The sequence below is a fragment of the Pyrus communis genome, chromosome 15, assembly GCF_041283825.1.
Source record: "Pyrus communis isolate YQ-2024b chromosome 15, ASM4128382v1, whole genome shotgun sequence".
Lineage (NCBI taxonomy): Eukaryota > Viridiplantae > Streptophyta > Magnoliopsida > Rosales > Rosaceae > Pyrus > Pyrus communis.
The window spans coordinates 6530866-6555747 of NC_142579.1; the positions used below are offsets into that span (position 1 = coordinate 6530866).

Genomic DNA, 24882 nt, shown 5'->3' on the forward strand with positions numbered 1-24882 from the left:
GCAGTGACATAACCAATTGATCTTTGCACAACCATGCTTCATACAGTGTTTGGTGCTTCGTTAATCCCGATAAACCTTAGTTTCCACTTACCTCTTAAAGCGAGAGAAACTATCCTAGACTAGGGAAGGTAATTGAATTCTTTCAATAAAACTAAACAAAAACGCTAGTTAGTGTTGACCTTTGCATCTGAAAAACTTTAAGGAAAAACAGGAAAGCTTTCACCATCTAGATGAACTGAGCTTTCTTTAGCCATGGAGAAAGGTTGGAGGCAAGCTTGGAGCGGAAAAGAAATGGGCAGAGACAGGTCAAAGATGACACTATTCAAATACTATGTGAAATTTTCAGTTTGATTCAATGTATATTTCATGGTTTGTATGAATGTACAAAGCAATATAAGTAGAGAAAGAAGGGAGACAGTTACATGCAAACCTTTATTACGCAAACCCTAGTAACTAGATAATAACCTAAAGCTATCATACTTCCTTGAATTAAGGGATCACATCAAAACACTAAACCAAATATCAACAAGTCATCTACACCTTAATTTCAGGGATCTTGGTTAATGATGAAACCTAGGAGGCAGGCTGCAGCCGTTGACTTTAGGAAGTGACAACTTCTTGGGATGAGACCATTAGTCACTCTATAGCTTCAAATAGTGCATTTATGTGTTAATATACCTAAAAATCAGTGTTCTAAAAATCAGCCTAGGCAGCGCCTAGGCGTTGAGCGTAGGTGTGCCGATGCATTTAGGTGCGAATAGTTAAGAAAAATCGGGGAGCTGTTAAGTGCCCACCTAGGCGTCTTAGGTGGCCTAGGCGGTTTAGGCGGAGTGAAATGATTTCTTGGGAAGAAATTCCAAACAGAAACCCAAAATTACAAAAGCTTTTTCACCACTTTGACTCCCTCTCTCTATGCACCACGACTTTCTTAACTGTCGCGACTTCCTCTCTTTGGAATCCATCAAAGAATAGGAACTTAAAGCGCAAAACAGAAGTGGAGGAAACCAAAAAGGAAGAATTTACAAAGGGAAAATGGAAAAAAAAAAAAGAAAAAAAAAAAAAAGAAAAGGAAACGGAAAGAAGACAAAGACGATGAGGAAAAGGAAAGAATAAAAAAGAATAAAAGTTTCCATTTTTCAAGGCATCAAAATAGTCTCCTTCGCTTGGGAGTCTCTTGGCTGATGTGAGTGATGGGGACTAGGGGTGGAGGGGAGGGGTCACACCACACACGTGGTGCTTTATGAAATGGGGAAGGATGCATGCACGTCTTCATAATTTTCTCTTTATGATTTATGACCTCAACTTTCAATTGCTATATTGTTTCTAACTGGTTTTAGTGCTCCAAAGTTCAAAGTGGGACACCGACCCATATAAAATCATAAATAAAAGAGAGAGAGAATTTCGGGGATGATACCAATGTGCGTGGTTTGGTTAAGGGATGCCTGGCATGGCTTCCTAGTAGTTTTATTATGAACCACCCAACCCACTACGTGGGATTTTTACTTTTATTTTTTTAAAATCAAATATAATCATTCAAAGTGTCTTAAGTAATATGGCATATATGCTTAATGTGTTTTTAAATTTTGGACTTGTTTGATACTCTTTTTGTATTTTATCATTCTTTTATTATCTTATCCCTGAATTTCATACAAGTATAATTTTTTATATGTCAATATGCAGTTATTTACAATATATACAAGAAATTTACCTAAATCTGCCTAGGTGCCCACCACGATCTAGTCTAGCCACCTAGGCGCTAGGCACCAGCCTGTCGCCCTACTAGCGCCTGGGGTTTTTTAAAACCTTGCTAAAAATTAAAACTAAATATACTCCTTTCCCTTATTACCAGCAAGCATATTCATATAATCATATGTCAGTCGACCAGAAGGCTACTATTTTGAACTTTGATAACAAACTAAATATATTCCTTTCTCTACTGTTCCTTTTTTTCTTTTTTTATTTTTTGGTCCAAAAAAAAAATGGATTAAGAAATTTCATCGTTCCGATTTGAAATTTCTACCATAAAGATACTTTATTAGTAAGTGGGGTATTAGCTCATGCCCAAGAGAGGAATGCCAGTATTATTTTTTTAAGCGATAGAGTATTTCATTACCATGAATAACCAAATAAAAAGTTAGATGGGCGCATTTCTCTCTCATGACCAATTTTTTGATCTGGAGGTATTCGCACAAAATGCTTATACTTGTAAACTTCTATACGGTCACCACAAGAGTCCACTAAAACCAAGAGTTCCAGAGTATATCTGTCACAAAGATGATATACGCGATAGACCTAGAACCAATGCCTCACATCAAGCCATTGCAAACAATGAGGCCACAAAAATCGCTAGAGCTACACAAACAAATCGCAGTAGCGACACTATAATTCTACATATCTAGGCGGTACAACAAAAAACCAAGAAAAGAAAATACATACAACTAAACTAAAGTTGATATGTGTCCACGAAGAAGGAGGATATAGGGATGGCAATGGTTCGGTTTGGGGATAGAAATGTCATATCCATCTCCATAACCACAAAAAATAATATCCATACCCGCAAGTTAATCATCGGGGATTATCTATAATCATACCCATCAGGTAACAGATTCACTATCGATTAACGGTTATATCCATCTTCGTCAATGAAAAACAATTATTTGTTCCACTTACACATTATAATATAATAGATAATTTTATATTAAATATCCACATCCAAATCATCAAAAACATAACAATACTTTATGAAGGCGTTCATGATAAGGCAAATATAATAGTAAACCAAGGCAAATTGGTCCCATGATAAAAAAATTAAAAAAAATTAAAAAAAAAGGCAAAGGGATGAAAAAAGCAATACAATAGTCACTACGGGAGAAAGGTAAAACAAATTATCTAATAATTTTAAGGAAAACTAATGAAAAAGGTTTAAAAACCTTGAGTTTTAATGATAAGGACAAAATAAAGGATAAAGTGAATAGTATCATAATTGACTTTTTAGTATGAAAATGTGATTTTTCGTTAAAGTGAACGGTATCGGAAGCTTTTCGTTAAAGTTTCCATAATTTTAATACTTGTGAATACACGTGTGTGTGTGTGTGTGTGTGTATTATATTTTTCGAAGTGGATTCTAGGATGGAGATGGATCAGGGACTGTATACCATAACTGAAACCATAACAAAATCATATCCACGGTTATTGGGTTTAACAAGTTGAATTGCCATCCTTAAAGAGGATGCAGGTACAAAAGCGGTCGCAGAACAAGGACAAGGCGTGAGAGGCACAGAGGTTCCCTAATCACAACCACTGTCAATGCAGTGTTATAACCAACCGCCACCACCCACCTAGTAACCTGCATAAAATTAAATTTATTAGCACCAGAAGTCGTTGAAGACTTGTGGTTGAAGCTTCAGCAAAAAAGCAAATCGAAGTGTGCCTAGCATCTGGTTCCCACGCTAGAGCCACCGACATATTGCGCTATCATAGCCCGCCACCAGCACGAATCCATGCCCACCGAACCCATAGCTCCAAAAGCTGCGAGGAAGTCCAAGCCACCAGAGAATGACGTTTCAGATCTGCACGCCAAACCAGCATAAACACCCAAACAAGCCATTATAGTGAACACCTCATGGCCAACACAGTCAATAGATCAAGATCAAGATAATTAGCTCATTAACCTCATAGAAGGATAATAGTTTGACCCCATCCAACTAAAGAGAGGTATTGGAGACGCCCCGTTAGAGGAAGAGGGTTGGATAGAAGCGTGAAAAGGGAGGGAAGAACAGAGGGGGAGAAAAAGGGGGAAGAAGAGGAATGAGGAGGACATAGAGGAGGGTGGAGAGAGGGAAGGCTAGGAGAAAAGAGAAGGGCTGACGCCAAGGGCCGGTGACTCTGGGGTCTTTAGATCTAGGTTTCTGAGAAGGGAGGGAGAACTTCAGAGAAAGAGTCACGAGAAAGTTTCTAGTGCAATAGAGTCATGAGAAAGTTTATAATCCAAGTATTATTTCAATACAATTTGTTTTTATTGTAGTAGGAGTATTATTCAAAAAATCCCCAGCTAACATAGTTTAGGCCCCACCTAGGCGCTAGTTGGCTGGCCACCGTCCCAATTAATGCTTAGGCGTTTGAAAATTAAGTAATGACGCCTAGACCAAGACGCATGCCTAGACCTACTGAGGCGCTCGCCTAGAACTGCTGAGGCGCTCGCCTAGAACTGCTGAGGCACCCGCCTAGCCCGGGACCCACCTAGACACCTGCCTAGGTTGCAACTCACTTAGATAGAAAATAGATAATTTTCCTTTTACATTTTACTGTTTCCAATAACTTGTAAGAGACTAACTGAACACTTAAATAAACACACATTATATGTTTCCTCCCCATGTCTTCATTATGTTCCAATACTTCATAATATATATGATATTCTATTTTCTAGTTTATGATGAAATTATATATATTTTAAGTATAAACAGACACTTATTTACACGAAATACAATAGATTTACTTAAATCTGCCTAGTTCGCCTAGGCTCCGCTAAGCCACCTAGGCACTAGGCCCCAACCCGCCGCCCAACTAGTACCTAGCGTATTTTAGAATCTTGAGTAGGAGCGAGAAACAAATTTGCATGCTTTCCAGATTGGTCTATGCACAAAAGAGGTTTGGTTAGGGCATTTTCAATGCAAGATATAAAATGCCTTGAAATAGGTATTTTATATTTTTGCTTGATCAGAAAACTTTCTCAGACCTACTCCAACCCTTGGAGTAAAACTTAAATTTTAAGTTTTAAACCTACCTCAACTTGCTAAATATAAGTTTTAACCTAAAACTCATTTTGGCGGCATATTTAGCCCAGAATTTCCCCTGGTTAGTGGGATGGCCCACCATATGTCTATTTTTTTTAGTTTTGCATTTATAAATTCATTGAATCCAATGGCTAAGATCTAATATGATCAAATCCAACAGTTAAACAAAAAATAACTCACGGTCCAAATTTAATCTAACTGCTAAAATAATTATAAAAAAAAAAAATTCATGTGTTTCACATCCTTTCATAGTGTTCAACAAGTTTCATGATAGATTTAGTGATTTTTCAATATTTATCAGAATGTAAATATTGTTAAGTTTTATATGATCATAAAATTAAATTAGGATAATCTACATAAGTTTTTTTAAAAGTTACTTTCAGGAAAAAAAAATTATCCTAAATTCATTCTTTAATAATCTTGGAGTAAAAATTTAACCTAGAAAGATTAAAGCAGAAAATTGTTTCTTGTTGTGGCTTATTTATCTGACGAGGGAGAGAGGGAGGCACAACAACAAAGAGAGATTAGAAAGAGATGTGTTTATAGGGTTGTGCAGAGGATGTGTTATTCTCCCTACGCAGTGTTTTTTTTATATAATAATAAGGGAGGGAAGGATCTTTCTCCTTTAAGGAATACAAGTCCCAATAGGAAAGAAAAACTAGTATAAAATATAATTTAAGATTCACACATCACACTTTAATATAATGTTTATAACATTTTTGGGTTAAAATCTAAATTTTCTAATTTAAAAATAAATTTTAGATTTTAAACCAAGATCTAAATATATATACATCTTGGCCGAAAAATGTAATTTTTTTTACATATGAATATATATATATATATATATTTTTTTTTGTAACATCTTTTGATGATGAGTCCTGCTAATCAAAAAGAGAAATTTAAATAGGTTTTCAATAAATGATGAGAATAAGAAATTTCAACAATATGTCCGCAAGTATCCTTTTCTGTGTGCACAGTGCTTCATTAACTTCACAAGGGTCCAATTCCTATATCTGTAAATTATATTGTTTGGGTTCGATAGGGATGCCACTATAGTCTTTCTAGTATAAATTCTTGGATGGATTGCTAAATTAATTATTAAATTATCATTTGAGTAAAAATTAGATTTTTAAACTATTTTTTTTCAAAAAAATTAGTCCTTAAATTATAAAAATTTGTCAATTACATCCCTAATATTAAACTCGAAACTACTATATTCAATATTCCGTCAATTTAAGTCACGTTACTTGCATGTGATACACATTGAAGGGTACAGTGGTAATTTTATATAAAGAAATAGTGTATGGAGTTAACTTTGGAGGGTAAATTAGATGTTAGATTCACAACCTATATGAAATGCTAAGGGCTTATAGGCAAGAAAATAACGGTATTTCACTCTAAAAGGTGTCAAGTGATTTAAGTTAACGAAAAATTGGATAAAATAGCTTTGAATATCATAGTAGAAATGAAATTAGCAATTTTTAATGAATTTAGGAACTTATTTTACCCAAAAAAAAAAAAATTTTGAAACCTAATTTTCATTGAAGTGATAGTTCATGGACTAAATCAGCATTTCATCATAAATTCTTTGATAACTATTATCTTCTGGCAATTGGCAGGGAAAGAATAATCCACATATTTAAGCATCAACAACCTCCGGTCCACTCACCACTAGTATCCGTAAGGGAATATCCTCTCTTTAACTTATTCTAATTGCAAGTTGTAATTTATTTTACACCATTAATTTAAGTAGCTATCCTGAAAAAATTTCTTCCCTAAAGAGTTCGTCCATTTTCTTTAGCTCTGTCATAACTTCTGTATTAAGTAATGGCTTCCAATCCCTTGACCTCAGTGAAACCCCATGCAGTTTGCATACCATTCCCAGCTCAAGGCCACATAAACCCTATGCTAAAACTAGCAAAACTTCTCCACTACAAAGGGTTTCACATAACGTTTGTCAACACAGAGTTCATCCATCAACGCCTGCTTAAATCCCAAGGTCCCAACTCCCTCAACGGCCTCCCCACCTTTCGATTTGAAACCATTCCCGATGGCCTGCCTCCAACTGATGTTAGTGTTTCTGCTGCCCAACACATGCCGTCCCTCTGCCAATCCACTAGAAAAAACTGCTTAGCACCCTTCAAAGACCTTTTGTCGAAGCTCAATTCTTCACAAGAATTGGGAATTCCTAAAGTTACTTGCATAGTTGCCGATGGTATCATGCACTTCACTCTTGATGCAGCTCAAGAATTGGGAGTTCCTCAAGTTACTTTCTGGACAACGAGTGCTTGTGCCTTCATGGGCTACCTTCAGTATCGCCCTCTCATTGAAAAAGGTTTCACGCCTCTTAAAGGTAAATCATTTATCTATATTTTTATTTTTGAATATGATCGAAATTAATAAATTTGTATATATGCTAGGGCCGTAATCTTTTTGTGGGAATATCAGTGGCATGAGGCAGAATTACTAAATGGCAAACACAGCCTAGTTAAAACATAAAATATCGTACAACTTTCTAGTGATTCCGTTCATATTTTTAACACATGATGGATAATTTGATTTGCAGATGCTAGTTATTTGACAAATGGGTATTTGGAAACCATGATAGATTGGATACCGGGCATGAGAGGTATACGATTGAAGGACATTCCAACTTTCATTAGAACCACAGAACCAGATGACCCCATTATGGATATTATCATGGTCGATACAGAACAAGCTAAAAGGGCTTCTGCTATCGTTTTGAACACGTTTAATGCCTTGGAGCATGAAGTTTTAGATGCATTATCGAATTTGCTACCACCAATTTATTGCATTGGTCCCTTAGATCTACAACTTGCCCAGATCACGACTGATAACGAATTGAAATTGATTGGATCAAACTTGTGGACAGAAGCAACGAATTGTCTTGAATGGCTCGACTCTAAAGAACCTGATTCTGTGCTTTATATCAACTTTGGAAGCAGCACAGTTATGACAGCTGAGCAGCTAATTGAGTTTGCTTGGGGACTTGCAAATAGTAATAAGACCATTTTTTGGGTTATTAGGCCTGACCTTGTTGGTGGGGTTTCATCTGTGGTTCCTACTGACTTTATAAAAGAGACCAAAGAAAGGAGTCTACTGGCAAGTTGGTGCCATCAAGAAAAAGTTTTGAACCACCCGGCTATCGGAGGGTTCTTGACGCACAACGGCTGGAACTCTACTATTGAAAGTGCGTGTGCCGGAGTGCCCATGATCTGTTGGCCTTTCAATGCTGATCAACAAACAAATTGTAGGTACAGTTGCAAAGAGTGGGGCATAGGCATGGAGATCGAAGGTGATGTTGAAAGAAATTATATAGAGAGACTTGTGAGAAAATTAATGGAGGGAGAGGAAGGCAATGAAATGAGAAAGAAAGCCTTGGAATGGAAGAAGTTGGCAAGGGAGGCGACTACTGGTCCTAACGGTTCATCTTTTTTGGATTTGGACCAAATGGTTTCCAAGGTGTGCATCTATCTCTGAGAAATAAGCATGGAGTAATTGCTTTGATTTTTCATACATAATGGTCCTTGGTGGAATTTCCCAAAAAGTAAAGATCTCTTTTCTTGTGTCTAGTAATTTGTATTTTTTTTTTCTTGTTATATTAAATTTCGTCTTATTATTCAGTGGATGGGTGGAATACTTCTAAATGATCTATAAGCTACATTCTATTAGAATCCTAACTTTAGTTTGCGGGTTATGTGACAAGCATAGAGGAAAAATTGTAAATGAGGAACAAAAGTCTCCTAGCTCATTCCTATGATTATTGAATACGAATCAGAATAAATTATAATCTCATGATTCAACTTGGGAAAATATTTGAGATCACATTTTGTAAAGGGTGATATTAGAAAGATCATCTATTTAGACCATATGTTTTTTAGACCACATAATGTGGTGGTTAATAGTTGGATTCTTTTTTTTATTTTTTCTTTTATTTTTTATTTTTTATTTTATTTTATCAAGGTTGGATTCTTTCTTTAAGTCAATAAAAATAGAATTGAACCATCATCCGCCACAACATGTGACCTATAAAATATGATCTAAACCACTTCTCTAATAGTAAGATGATTTAATTGTGGTCTAAAAATATAATTTCCCTACCATCTCCCTACAACTTGTCACAAAAACAAAAAAAAAAACAAAAAAAAAAAAAAAAAAAAAAAAAAAAAAAAAAAAAATCATTTGCTTTGATATATGTGAGTTTATTTGATTTGGGCCTACATTAATGTGAGACAATTTTCGAGTTACTACCTTAGAGCAAAACATGAGGTCACACGTATCAAAAGAAACACCACAACTCCACAATTACAAACTGTTTAGAAATATGTATAATTCATGAGTCACAAATTACCAAAATCCATGCAACAATAAATATAGCACCCACGAGGACAACAATAAATCTAGTTTTCTTCCCTTTTTTCATTTTAACTCTGCTTTAATTGTGAACGCTTGTATCATTAAATTTTTCCATAGACATATCAATATTATTGTTGCAGTCCTATTAGATTAGGAATGTGATTTTGTAAATCCTAATGTATCTTGTGATATCCTTGAAGTTTCCCTTTAGTAGTTAATATCCTATTAGAGTTGAAATCCTAAAAGGGTAAGGAATTAACCTTCCATACTACTATAAATAAAGGCACAATGGGGTGGAATAGAACACACCTCACAATTAAACATCTCTCTCTTCTCTCTTTATGCCGCACCCTCTCTCTCTCTTTCTAGCCTCCATAATTGTTCAATAAATTATGCTTACAACACATTATCAGCACACTTTTGACGTTGCGCTAAAGAAAGTTTGATCTTCAATCAGGGGAGTATTACGTTTTAATCATTCTTTTTTATGACTAATTTATTATTTTATTGAATTGATCCACATGCTATTGATTCAATTTAACATTTCATTGTTGTACGTGATACAACACATTGGAGATGCAATTCCAGCTTTCCAAGACTGATCTTCTACAAATTCAAAGGCTTTTGTTGTTTTCATGCATTAAGCAATTTTTGCTATGAGGAATTTGTGAGTTAATGAATCAAAATAAAATAGAAGCAATTTTGGTTTTTTTTTTTTTTTTTTCCAAACCCTAGCCAAATAAAAAAAAGGGAACCAAGCAGCCCTTCTAGGCTTGCTGTGCGCTAGAACCAAGCCTACTCGCATGGGCCTTCATTCTTTGTTGGGCTTCAAGCCCTAATTCCCTTTGGGTTACGAAAACCCTAAAACTAAAACTTCAAAAGAAAAAAAAAGTAAAAAAGCGCTGGAGCCACGGCTTGAAGCTGTGCTTGCGCCAAGCCAAGCCAAGTCGTTTAGTTTTTTAGTCGAGTCCAAAACCCAAACACAGAAGCATACAACGTCGTTTTTGGCGTCGTCTTCTTCGTCACACTCAACGCCAACTTGCCTGTAGTCAAGCTTCGATGACCTACGTCGACTGGAAGTTATCCTCAATCTCGAAACCCCGAGATTAAATTTGAAAATCAACTATGTTTTAGAGATTCTCGAAGAATCTCACTAGTTTTTTTACCACCACCGATGTCGAGAAAGTACTCCATCGTGAATGGTATTGCTCTGCTTCGGTGGAGGCCTACCGAACAGACCCCTTCAGCTTCGGCTAGAGCCTACTGAACCCAATTCTGGGTCTGCCTCTCTCACAATCCAATTTCAGTTTGTTTTTACAACATATGGTAAAAGCAGGGCCTACCAAGGTGTGGCATCACGCCCGAAGCGTGATCCTTGGCACCTAAGACCTAAAACTTTAAGAATAAGGGATATTGTTCCTGAACCTCAACCCTGCAGAATCTATTTCCATCTCGATGGAATAGATCATAGAATATGCACCTATTTGTGCCCCTACCAATGTCATTGAGGAGTATCATTCTTGTAGTTAATATGTGAGACTAATTTTGCTCCACCGAACACTGTTGGAAAAGCAAAATTTTGACATGGATAGCCTTGTTGGCCGAATCCCCTTAGTAAACCATTTACTTTATGAACATTTCTTTATGTTCTTGGATTCATGTTTGGTGTTTCTTTTAGTTATGGATAATCTTATTGATATTGTCCTCGAATATGAGTTAATTGAATCATGTATCTTGTATACATGTGACCAAATTCAATTAAACACGTGAATAGGTAGGAATGTGGGAAAGTTAGTTGTATGGATGAATGCGATACTACACACACTAACTTTGTACCTAAATCACATCCCTAGCAATGACTTCAGGTCTATCCAACCTGATTAAGAGCATTGTCACTCTCCTTGTTGTATGAATGGTACTACATTACCATTTAAGAGACCTTATATTCTCACCGTTCTGGGTTTTTAAAGATATTCGAGATGACAATGATCATAAATGAAACCACTGAAGAAAATAGAGTTGCATATCTTTGTACCACGTCCAAAAATGAACTTGAATCTTTGTTTTGGGGCCAATAGGCTGCATCCCAACTGGGAACACGCCCACATGTGGCCGGCCTGGAGCCAGGTGATTCGAGCAATTTACTTGCTTTGGCATGAGCATTTGGGACACTTAGGTCAAACAATGATGTTACAACGCATCTCCTTACCCGAAGTAAGGATTTTCTACCTACAAGCACACTTTGCCAAGCCTGCTCGTTGATTGATTTTCTAAATCATTCCTAGCAAAGATACGAAATAACCTTCTTTTCACAGTGGATTCAAGGGAATACATGTGGATTAATCCAAACAAAATGCGGACCATACAAATACTTATGGTTTTGGTTGATGAATCGACAAACTGGTCACATGTTTGTCCACACACATTGTTGCTAAACCTCCTAGCCGATTTTAAAGGTTCACTACCCAACTTATCCCATAAGGTCTAAGAAACTCGATAATGTCGGAGAGTTTATATCGACAGTTTCTTATTAAGTATTGCATATCTTTTGGGTTTATAATTGAACATCGAATTCCCATGTTCACCCCAAATGGCCTCGCTTTGTGATCATAAAGCAGAATTTAAATTATCGCCCGAACTTTGGTGAATGTACCAAATTTTTGGTTTCTGCCTAGGTCTATGCAATCTTGTACGTAGTTATGTTGGTCTGCCTTGAGGCTCATTGCCACCCAACCATTTCGACGTTACAGTTGGTTGCTAGGTACGAACCTGACGTTTTCGTATTTACGCATTTGGGTGTGCATTCCATGTGCCAAGTTGCGCTGTTGCAACATACCAGTATGGGTCCTCAAGGAAGGATGTGAATCTTTGTCGATCATGATTCTCCTTCACAGAAGCTCTCCAAGAACCCTTGCAAGGGATGTCTTTACCGGTCATTTGCGGAGTCACTTCAATGAGACAGTCTTCCCATCGTTAGAGAGATATAAGAAAGTCAACTTGCATGTAGAATAGCGCGCGTGGACGTTGCCCACTATGTCTCATCTCGATCCTCGTACCACATAAGTGTGATAAGCAAGTGCGATGTATTCTAACTTTCAGAATGTTACTCCAGGCGCATTCCTCTAATCTAGCTAAAGTGATAAGATCATATACCAGCTGCAAACATGCCTGCGAAGATAGATGTACTTAACGGACATCGAGTCAACATCCCCGAAAGGTGTGCCGCCCTTGTTGGACAATTTAGATGCCACTGTTGGATGGTCTGGTACACCGGCGGATAGCCAATCAATCTATCTTAGCCTAGAGCATGACAGATCTCTTGCTTCGTAGGATTCACTTCCCTAGAAGAGGAGGACAAGGCACAATAATGAATCCATACTTGATTGTTGTCTCAAATCATTTTCATCTAATGAGATTAATCCAGATTACTCTCGAGACTTGAAGTTCTTTGTCTAGTATACTAGTTTGGATGAGAAAATGGAATTGAAATGAGATTACCATCGATGATGTTTTCACTTATATGGTAGTTACCGACATAAATGAAAAGCGACGATATTGAACCTTGTTCCGTTGATTAAGTGACAACGTAAAACTGATTGCACAACCAAGATTACAAACTAGGTCAAATTCCTTACCAAAGTGTGTTTTGGACCTATCGTTTCGACATTGCCCAAGGTAACCCTGTTGTGTTACATGTGGGAAAGTAAGCGTAATGGGATGAATGAAACAGTGCGATATGATGCACGCCTTACAACGCAAAGTTTCTCTTAAAAGTCCTATAATTGATAGCAGCATTATGAAATGTGGTTAGTGTTTTCTCCATGGCGATATAGATACAGAGATTTACATATAATTCCTGAAGAATTACATGGACTGGTTCAAATAGCTCTAAACCATGGACCATCCTTTCAACTCGTTTAAGGCGTTCACTTACGGATTGAAGCAATCTGATGGATGTGGTATACCCGTCTAAGTGATTATTTGCTTAGTCAGGGATACGAATGAATGCCCTTGCATGTTAAACTATAAAGTCTTATTCTGAATTGCTAGAGTTACAGTTTATGTTAGTGACATACATCTCACTAAGACTCTAGAAAAGCTTGAGAAAACTGTCCCACATCTAAAGATGGAATTTAAGATGAAGGATCTTAGGAAAACGTTGAAGCATTGTTCTGATGGTACTTTGGTTGACCAGTCAAACTACACTCCGAAGGTGTTACCTTTGAGTATACATGTGATCGTTCATACGTTATATGTAAATGAGACCCTTGAAGAGGTTATGTAATTTGAAATTCCATATCTAAGTTCAACATTGTGCTTCGTTGTACTTAGCTCATTACATTAGACAGGACATATCCTTCGTTATTGATCTATTGGTAAATATGCAACACCACACCTACACACAACCACTGAATTGGCATTAAAGACGTACCCTGAAGGTACTACGAATTTGGACAAATACCAATGCATCTTGAACGGATCCAATCCCCCTGATCCTAGAAATGATGTTTGCCCTGTTTATTATGCTGACGCTGGTTACTTATCAAACCCACACAAGGCAAAGTCCCCAAATGGTTATGTCCTTACCGATAAAGGATATCGCAATATCTTGGAGGTCCGCGATACGACCTTAGTTGCAAAATCTTCAAATCGTTCCAAGACTTACCTCACTTCACTATGCAACACGTGTGACATGGTTAGGACTTCTTATTGAGCATATTTGAAGTACTTGTTGCTTTCATCCATTGTTAAGTCCCAACGACAACCCATGAAGACTATGACACGTGTATGAACCCGACCAAGACATGATACATCAACGAAGTCAACACCAAGACATATTGCGTCTACATCACATCAGAAAAGCATCAGGAGATTGAAGTCATGCAAACCAATCCTAACAACCTTGCCGACCTCTACACAAAGTTACTGCCGAAGTCATCCTTCTAGAACCTTGTTCGAGGAATTGGTATGCCTAACTATTCATATACAATGCTTGTAGTTCTCATTAGGAAGTTTTGTCAAACTCAAGGGGAGTATCTAGAAATATACTCACTTGATCTTAATGTACTCTTTTTCCCTACACTTAGGAGCATTTTTCCCACTGGATTTTTGCTATCTAATTAGGTTTTAACGAAGCACCCATCTTAGGCTAGTCATACCCTTGTGAGCTCTTCTACTTGCGTCTAGAAGATGTATAGTTTTGAGCTCTCCTTAGTTTATGGGTTTTTCTCCCACCTTGGGTTTCACCAAAGGAAGGTTTTGTGAGATTGACCTTTTTATGCATTCTTCCATTAATTTAAGACTCGCATTCGCTCCTTATGCCGACGACTTCATCAACTGTACTTACTTGATCGCGGAAGACTTGATACGCCATTTACTTGAGTATTTACACCCTCAAGGGGGAGTGTTGCATTCCTATTAGATTAGGAATGTGATTGTGTAAATCCTAGTGTATCTAGGGATATCTTTGAATATTCCCTTTAGTAGTTAATATCCTATTAGAGTTGTAATCCTAAAAGGGTAAGGAATTAACTTTCCCTATTACTATAAATAAAGGCATAATGGAGCGGAATAGAACACACCTCACAATTACACATCTCTCTCTTCTCTCTATATGCTGCACCCTCTCTCTCTTTCTAGCCTCCATAATTGTTCAATAAATTATGCCTACAACAATTATCAAGTTATCCATATACATACCAATTTTTTAAATCATTTGTTATAGAAACTAAAACTTTTATTATTATTTTTTTATTTCACGTGGAAGTGAAACGGTCTATTCAGTATCAAAAACATTGTTTACAATGTAGAAGCATCTATTTGGTTGCTTGCCAAATATCAAACTACTTCTTTGTAAAAGTATTATGAGGTAAAAGCTTTTTCTAGTGCTTGAACTGATTTCCTTGTTTTCTCAAATTTGTGATTCCTTTGTTTTTAAAAATTTATTTGGTTTAGGGATGCAATCATTCCAAGTCACCTGCACTAAATTCCATCAGAACTATAAAGTTAAGCGTGTTTGAGAAAGTGTAATACTAAGACGCACAACCTCTTAAGAAGTCTTCGTGTAGCATCCCCCTCCTTTATAGTTTAAGGGATGATGGTGCTCCACTGACCGCCATATGGTGAATGATATTAGATCTTGTCTATGTTCATTTGATGACTCACATGTTTGTCATGCTCGTCACCAATATGACAACATAGAGACTAACTATATTGGCTTTAGAGCAAGTCCAGCATGGTTAAACGCCAACGGGGCTGCTCCAACAACCCAAATCGCCAGCCTAAGCAACTCCAACCCATTCAAGCTATTGGGCTGAGAGGGAGCCTGAGGGAGAGCTCAGGGGAAAATCCAAGGCCCGAGCACCTGAGGAGGGAGATGATGTAAGGCTGACATCGGCATGACGTTAGCCATGTTATAAAAAAATTTACGTCAGGCGCATGCAACACAAGAGCACGTGGGGGTGCGTCACTAATAAGATTTGCAGGCGATGGGGCCCACGCTAGATAGTTTGATTTCCAATGGTAAAAAAAAATTTCAAAACTCCCCCAATAGCTAAATGACGTGGCATGATCTGAGCCCTTCAAATCCAGATCAACAGTCTAAGTTTTTTGGCTTTAAAATTTAAAAAAAAATATCTTATATGTTACCGTTATGCCACGTGTCACAATCTGGAGGGTTGGATTTCAAATTTTGTGTAATCCAACAGTACAAATTAATTAAGTTAATTAAAAAAATTAAAAAATATAAAAAAATAATAATAATAAATTAGAAAAAAAAATTTAAAAATTAATTATTTTATTTTTCTATAAATACCTTATCATTATCTTCCACCTTACACCACACTTTCATATTTTCCCAAATACTTTCAACCACATTCCAATCTTTCTCTCAAAGTTTCTATATACTTTTGTTTCCAAAAAAAAGGCTACTGATGCAGGTACGAATTAGACACTTATTGAAGATGTTGCATTGTGTTCTAACTGGGTTGAAGTTACTCATAATCCGACTACAGGTAATGAGATGCAGTTGCAAGAAATGTGGAGCAATATTCATTCTCTTTTTCTTGAGAAAATCGATGCCAAAAGAACGGAACAATCATTCTCAAGTCATTGGAGAATACTTAGCCAATCATTTACTCATTGGAGAAATGACCTAGCACAATCTAATACTAATATTCAAAGTAAGGGAAATTACACAGATCAGGTAGCAATATATTATTTATTTGTTTGTACTATACCCAAATTTACATTAGCTAGTTTGATTATAATTTTTTTCTTTTCCCACATTTTATAGACACTTCAAGCACAAGCTTGGTACAATGCCAACAACAAAAACAAACCATTCAACTGGTAGGAATGTTGGAATATTGTCAAAGATTGTCCCACATTCAGAGTTGTGTATGTCGGTCCAGAAGTTGTCATGAATAGAACCCCTCTACACTATGCTAGACCACAACTCGCATGTTCATGAAAGCTCTATAGAACAAGTGCCGAAAGCGACCCCTAAGCAAGTGTCAGGGTCAACCCGTTATCCACTCAGGCTTCAAGGTAAGAAGGCTTCAAAGAGAAAAGGGAGTTATTCCAAGAATGATTATGCAAAATATATGGAAGAACTTGCTTGCCAAGGTGAATTGACTTTAGTGTGGAAAATGGCTAAATTTGAGGGTGATAAGGCTAGAGATGAGGCAAAAGTTGCAACTGCTGAGAGATTATTTCAAGCTAATGGGAGAGAAAGATAGCTACTTAGGCAAGAAAGGAAGATGCTTAAAGAAGAAAGAAGGGCTCAACAAGATCGTGACATTATGAACACGCATGTAGATGAAATGTCTTCGAATTCTAAATATTTTTGAATTCAGAGAAAGAAAATGTGGTGTGAAAAAGACGTGCCAAAGACGAGGGAACAAGTAGATATGGTCCTAGCACCACAAATTGGTTAGGTGATGATTTTCCATTCACAAGGGACTATGTAATTTGTTGTATAATCGGAGCCCAAAATTTTCCAATCACTTTGGGTTGTAATTTTGTATTTATTTAATTTGGTACTTCATGTAATTTTTGTATTTATTGAATTTAGTACTTTATGTAATTTCATATTTATTTAATTTAGTACTTTATTTAAACTAAGAATATCTTTATTTAATTTGGTACTTTATTTAAACTAAAGAGAATCTTTATTCAAACAACATAAACACACCAAATAAAAAAAACACTAAACTTAAAAAACACACCAAATAAAAAAAACACAGTAAATGAACTTAAAAACACACCAAACAAACTAAGAGCATTCTTCTTCCACCACAAGCTTGTTTTTAAGTTTCTTGAGCTTGTTTCAACGACCACAAGTGTTCTACCAAGTCACTTTGCCTGGCTTTGTGATAGTATGAGGATTGGAGTGAAGTATATCATTGAATGAGCCTTTCATTGTAATGTCCATTTCTTTCTAAGGGCTCGTGTTGCACGGGTTCTTCAGTGGCGACATAATCACAATATATCTGTGTTTTGAAATTGTTCATTATGTCTGGCTCAAATTCATCAATGCGATCATAATCATACCTGGAAGCGTATCATGCCTTAGCACCCTCCATCTTTTCCACAAATGATTCAAGAGGACATTTGTGGATTTTTTCAACCACCATGTGAACCATTTAGATATTTTATAGTATTGGTCGATGCTTCTACATGTTGGTCACACGTGGAGCTGTTATCCACAAGTTGTCTTCTCCACACTGGTGGCTTAAATTAACAAGCTCAGGGCTCACCACCTTGATTATCTGATCAAATCCATTTTATTGGATAAGTTGAAGAATTTACATCGAAAACTTTCGATGGATATTGCATGTCAGTTGGGTTTTGAAGTTGAACATCCAATACCCCATGTTCATACCCAGAACGACCCAGCATAAGCATTCATTAAACGTCTTCAAATGATTACGTGATCGATTGGTTATACGTACCAAGTTCTGAATCTCTGTTTGGGGCCATGCAATATCAGAAGCAACCATGTTGGTCCGCCTGAGGCCCGTCACAACCCAACCTTATAAAGTACATGTCAATTGGTTACCAGATACGAACTTGACATATCACATCTATGCATCTTTGGTTGTGCGGTCGATATGCCATTTGCACTGCACTTACATAGAAAAGAAAAAAAGGGTCATCCAGGAAGAATGGAAATCTATGTCGGTTATGATTCTCCTTTCATTACTTAGAACCTTTGACAGTCGATCTCTTTACCACTTGTTTTGCGGATTGTCACTTTTATGAAACAATCTTCCCACAGTTAAGGGAAGATAAGAACGTCAGCGTTCTTAAAGAAAGACACAAATTATTGTGGACGTCCCCACTATGTCTCATCTCGATCCCAATCTAGATCGTCAGAGTATAACCAAACACTTCTTTTGATTTAGCAAAAGTGACAAGATCACATACATTTGCAAAGATGTGTACCAAATGTACGACGAACCTTCGTCCCGAAAGCAAAAACACCACTATTATGGCTGATCCTCATACATTGGTGGCTAGCCAATCAATCTATCCTACACCAGAAGCATGGCAGATCACTTAGTTCGAAGGATTCACCTCCTTAAAAGTGAAGGAATGTGGCATGAATGAATTAGCCCCTCGATCGCTGTCTCAATCCAAATTACTCTCGATACCTGAATTTCTTGGTCCAGTATACTAGTTTAGATGAGATATGGAATTGGAATAAGATTATTATAGATGATGTTTCATTTATATGGTTACTACCAACATAAATGAAAAATGACGATAATGAACCGTGTTCTGTTGATTAATGTCAACGTAGAACTAATTGGTCAACTAGAAGAATCGATCTATGATGAATGAGATGAATAAAATAGTGCGATATGACACCTTGTGGCACAAAGTTTCTCTTCTGAGATATGATTGATTGCGGCATTACAAATGTTGTTGTAGTATCTCTAGGATCTTGATACGAAACCTACATGGAGTTTCCAAAGGACTTACATGTACTAATTCAAATAGTTCTAGACCACAAGAACACTTCTCGGTTCTGATGAGGCCTTCACTTTGCAGATGCAGAACTATCCGGGCGAATGCGGTATATCCGTCTAAGTGAATATTTGATCAATTAAGGATATATGCCCCTGCCTATACAAAATCCAAAATGGCTACAGTTGAGAAAACTAACTCACACCTAAAGTCGAAATTTAAGATGAATGATCTTGGGAAAACTCGACATTACCTCGACCTGAAGTTTCGAGCTATTTCTGATGGTATTATGGTCCACTAGTCGAACTAGACCAAGAAGGTGTTACGTCTGAGTATATCCTGATCATCTGTACGCTAGATGCAACTATATCTAAACACAATTGGCATTTTTTGTACTTAGCTTAATGAACTAGATTAGACATCTTATGTGTTGATAATCTTTTGGCATAAAGCAACACTGCACTTACACACCACCACCAAATTTGGTGTTAAAGACATTTTTTCATTACTATGGATTTGGGCTTATCTATCCCTATGCATCTCAGAATAGATCACACCCCCTTGATCTTCGGAAAGATGCCTACCTTGTGGGATTCACTAAATCAGACTATCTATCTTACCGCACAAGGTACGTTCCCAAATGGTTATGTCTTTATCATTGAGGAACACCGCAATATCTTAGAGGTCCCTGATATAGACCTTTAGTTGTGAAACCTTTGAATCATTCTAAGACTCATTGTATCTCATCACGTGAAAGATATGGATGAGAACTCTTGTTGAGCATAATCAAACTCCCTGCAATTTTTATCCATCGTTGAGTCCCAATAACGATACATGAAGACAATGCCATATTATCGACCAGATCATGATACATCCAACAAGTCAACTCCAAGCATATTATGTCTACATCAGCATGAGTATCAGAAGATTGAAGTCAAGCAGTCCAATCCCAGACAACCTTGCCGATCTCTACACGGAGTCACTGCTGAAGTCTACCTTTCAAAAGTTTGTTCGAGAAATTGGTATAGATAACTTTCTAACTTGTAATGCTTATAGTTTCATTTAGAAGTTTTGTCAAATTCAAGGGGAGTATCCAAAAGTATACTCACTTAAACTTAATGTACCTTTTTTCCCTACACTTAAGGAGCATTTTTCCCACTGGGTTTTTGCTACCTGACTAGGTTTTGATGAGGCACCTATCCTAGGTTGGTCATACCCTTGTGTACGTTCTACTTGTGTCCTGAAGACTTATAGTTTTGACTTAATGAAACTTCTCACTTTTCTCCTTCAACTATGGGCTTTTGTCCCACCTTAGGTTTCCATAATGAGGTTTTGTGAGTTTTACCACCCATGCATTCTTCCGTTTGTTTTGAGACTAGCATTCACTACTTGTGCCGACTAGATGACTAGACTTCATCAACTGCTTCTACATTTCAATGAAGATCTGATGCGCCATCTACTTGAGTATTTGCACACTCAAGAGGGAGTGTTATGACATATGTTCTAATACATATTGTGATTGTATAAATCCTAAGTAGAGATAGATTAGGAATCCTTTGGGATCTAAAAGATCTTTCCTAATAGACTTTATATTACTTGGAGAGCAAGCTTATCTCCTCCTTATTACTATAAATAAAAGCACAAGGACTAGAAAATTAACACACAATTCCTCAAGCCTATTCTCCACTCTCTTTTTCTCCATGCCGCACCCGTCAGTTAAAAATAGGCCATAACATAAAGAAGCATTTATCATATTCTTCTCCTTAAAGCTATTTAAATTTATTATATTTAAAATTAAACACTTCAATAGTATACATTCCCAAATGCTCCAATGATTTTTTTTTTTTTTTTTTACCAGCGATAGAGTTAGTGAGTTAAATTGTTAATTGTTAAGGGGAGAGGTGTGATATCCCGTCTTGTAATTTATTATTTATTTGTTTTACAGTTTTGGAAAAATGATTTTAAGGGTATTTTAGTCATTTTAAATATCACTTTTGTGTTTGGAGGTGGGTTTACAATAGATGGATAGAGCTCAATCCCAAAGTTTTTAGGCAAAGACCATTCATGAATAGGAGTTGAACAAAGAAGTTACAAGCTTTGAAAAAAGGGGTATTTTTTTCTTTAGCCACTTACTATAAATAGTAAGGTTTCTTTTTAAAACCTACCAAATTTGGAAAGTTTCCAAATCTGAAAAATCAACCCATAACCCAAAGTCGCCGATCCACCAACCCGTTTTCTCTTTGAATTTCCAACACAAATTTCGGCCATCTCAAACATAATTGGATGGTGCCACCTACCCAAAATTGAAGATAACACTTTCTTGTACATAACCCACCCAAGAACCATCTCAATAAACCACCAAACGTGGCGGTGCGAGGCTGCAAAATCAAATGAATTTCAGCGACCCTAGTTTTTTTTTCAACGAATCCTCTAAGCAGTGATCGACGCCACCACCTGGAACTTGTAGCCCATCATTCTAGAAGTAAAACCCAAGCAACCCCAACGTCGTTTGACCATCATAGGCGGCGAATCGATGCCGCGAAGATTACAGCACCCACAACCTTTACCAACGAAATTGGTCATCTTTCGTCCACTTTTAGGCTTTGTAGTATGTATAAAAGATGTTCCTCATGTTGAGATGTACGTGTCTGTAGAATTTGGTGAAATTTAGAGTTAGTTAGAAAATTAAAATTTCATTCGCTAAAACAATTACATGCAACAGTGCATTAGTGGCGCGTGGGAAAAATCTAGGACATAAATTTTGGGTGGCGGACATTCTTAATGCTCTGAGCCCATATCCAAAGTCCGTTGGTTGAGATTCAATGCGATAGTTTGATAATTCAGTTTTTGAGTTAATTGTACCACCGTTTGATTTTTGTAATTAACGACAATCCAACTGTTGGATCATCATGAAATTAGAATAAGATGTTGTTGAGGCTTGATGGAACTTAATTGGTTCATCATTATGACATGTTTTTACTGGTTGACACACATCTCGAATTACGTGAAGTAGCATTGTCCCTCATTTTACGTGTCAATCTTGATAAGTTTCCTAAGTAGAGAGTTGTGGACAATATTAGGCTTTATCAGAGCATTGATGGCTCATCAAGACATGTAAAGTCTCAATGACGTGTGTATTGTTTGGCATGACAATTCAATTGTGTTGATTCTGAAAGTGCGTATGACTCCATGTGAGTGACTTTAATATTATGTGATAAGTATTTTGCCTATGAAAATCTCCATGTTGATATCTTTTGTGAATATGACATAGAATTATTAATTAGTTTAATGTTAGTCATCCATCTATTATGTGAAATGTATGTGTATATATATATATATATATATATATATATATATATGTAAGTTTGAAAGATTTGTGAACTGAAAGAGCTAGTAGAGAATCCATAGCCTAGAATACTTTTTTTTTTTTTTTTCTGATTTCATGTGTGGATCTTAAATCTCTAGTATATGACCTTTGTTTCTGATTCCATGACTGCATCTTGTATCCTGCTAATACTTTATGTATGGATGCCACTGAGTGCCTCTGGATCCTTACATTCTTTTTCATTCCATTGAGTACGTCTAGAACCATTCATCCTATGGATTCTATAAAGTAGGCTTGGAATCTTAGTTCCATCTTGTGTATTAGTTCTATATGGTTCCATGAGTGCGTTTGGAAGGCGGAACGTTGTTATTTGTGCTAGTCTGTGTGGATTCAATCAAGATTTGTGAGTAAGGATTACTTTATATATATGCAGAGGATTTATGAAATTTTTTCAAAATATAATTGATTGACTTTTGTTCACATATGTCGTATTATTGTCACTCACACAAGCTTCATAACTTACCCAGATTTTTGCTTTAACCTGTGCACCATTCCCATTGTGTAGGTTGTTTCTTGCAGAGTACATTTAGTGGTTAGAGAAGAAGATTTCAAGGGGTATTTAGTGTGTGTGTAGTGCACTTGAGAATAGGGTTTGTTACCCTTTATTATAATTTTGTTTCCACTAAATATCTTATGTATGAATCTCATTATGTGTTAATCTATTGCTACTTTCTGTTGCCATGTCTTTATCCTAGGCATATCTCGAAATTGGGGCATAACGTAAGAGATTGCTGGTGATCAAACTCGCACTAAAGTGCACAGACATAATTATTTTCTATTACTGCGGTAAAGCACCATCTATCATGCCCAATAATTTACAACAAGTTAACCATGAGTATACATGGACCACCCCGTTATTTTAACAAGTGTTTATCGGATTATCTGATAACGACTCGATTCATTAACCTGTCAATTCGAAATTTTTTATTTTGATGTCTTTTCGTGTCGGTTTAACATGTTGTATAAAAAATAATAATTCCTGAATACAGGAAAGATCTCCATATTTAAGTGGGACTGGGCAACCTTCTATGAAAGAAAACAAAAATGGCACATGAAGTGAATACGGTTAAAGACAGCATGTTTCTTTTGCAGTTCGTGGGCACAGTGGCAATATTCATATGCAGCCACACATTTCACACATTACACACGTCCCAGATCACAAAAGAGATAGGATTGCGCATATAAAAGCTTCCCTTGAGGGGTATTTACTGTGTTGTGGCACGTGTGAAGGTGCATGTCTCATGGACCTCATGGGCCAGTTAAATAAGCTAATTATTTGTTTAATGCATGTCATTCACTAGTTTTCAGTCTCACTTGTATTAAATGAACCACATGTTGTCTGATATTTACCATAAAAACCGGTCACGTGCATCTTAATTAGTTGCTAGATAAAAAGGGTATAATTTCACGTAAAGTTATTATTTTATTCGAATTGTAGCATACAATGACAAGTCCATGATTCAAATACTGGAGGATACCCTAAAAAAAACAAAAATATTAGACAAATAATGAATTGAGCGACGCGGGGTGAGTGGTTGAGGGTGACGGCACGGCAACAAGTCAGGGTCGTTTCTGAGATTTCAGGATCTTGTGTCAAATTTATAAAAGGTAGCCTTCTTAAGATAATTTTAAAATAATAAAATAATAAATAATAAAAAAAGTTGAATAAAGTATTGATGCTAAAAAACAATATCGAAACAAATTTTAAAACTCAAACTAATCATTGGTTTCTAAATATCATTCAATGTAAAAAAAGTTACAAAAATAATCATATTATTAAATAATCAACAATTAGTTCAATCTTAAGAAACCAAATAAACAAAACTTAAAAAAGTCTAGCATTGAAGTTTCACTTAAAGATGCTTCTTCGTGCATTCTTTGCTGCAAAATCATCAATTAAACCTTCATAATCAATTTTGTTTGAAAAACCACTTTCAATCAATATCAAAGCAAGTCCATTTAACCTTTCCTACAACATGGTTGATCGCAAGTATGATTTTAATAACTTTAACTTTGAAAAACTTATTTCCGCAGATGCAACAATAACAGGTACAGTAAACAAAATTCTGTACGCAATGCTTACAGTCAGGAAACAACACATCCTCTTCAAATAGTTTAATATGTCAATGGATGTCTTCATTTATTTCAGCAAACGCTCTCGTAAAAGCTTCAACTCTACAAATAATGCATCCCCAATCAACATCAAAGAACTCACCTTTCTTGAGAAAGTTTTGAAGACGATCACAACAATCTTTCAATTTATCATTGTCCATCGAATTCAACCTTTCTGAAGTGAACAAAAACTCAAATATATCATCATATGCTTATATTCATTAACTAAATCATCCACTGAAC

General features: G+C 36.4%; 1 protein-coding gene and 1 long non-coding RNA gene across 2 annotated transcripts; one reads left to right on the forward strand and one right to left on the reverse strand.

Moving 5' to 3' along the window:
* Positions 1–3152: 3152 nt before the first annotated feature.
* LOC148690443 (uncharacterized) lies at positions 3153–3989 on the reverse strand. The gene is made up of 2 exons (XR_015957114.1): positions 3672–3989; positions 3153–3569 (listed from the first exon to the last, which is right to left on the reverse strand). It is a non-coding gene; the product is annotated as an uncharacterized LOC148690443 (long non-coding RNA).
* A 2537-nt stretch (positions 3990–6526) lies between these two features.
* LOC137714007 ((R)-mandelonitrile beta-glucosyltransferase) lies at positions 6527–8608 on the forward strand. Its single transcript, XM_068453365.2, has 2 exons — positions 6527–7146; positions 7360–8608. The coding sequence occupies exons 1-2, from the start codon at positions 6621–6623 to the stop codon at positions 8292–8294; spliced, it is 1461 nt and encodes a 486-aa protein (XP_068309466.2). The 5' UTR covers positions 6527–6620; the 3' UTR covers positions 8295–8608.
* Positions 8609–24882: the final 16274 nt, after the last annotated feature.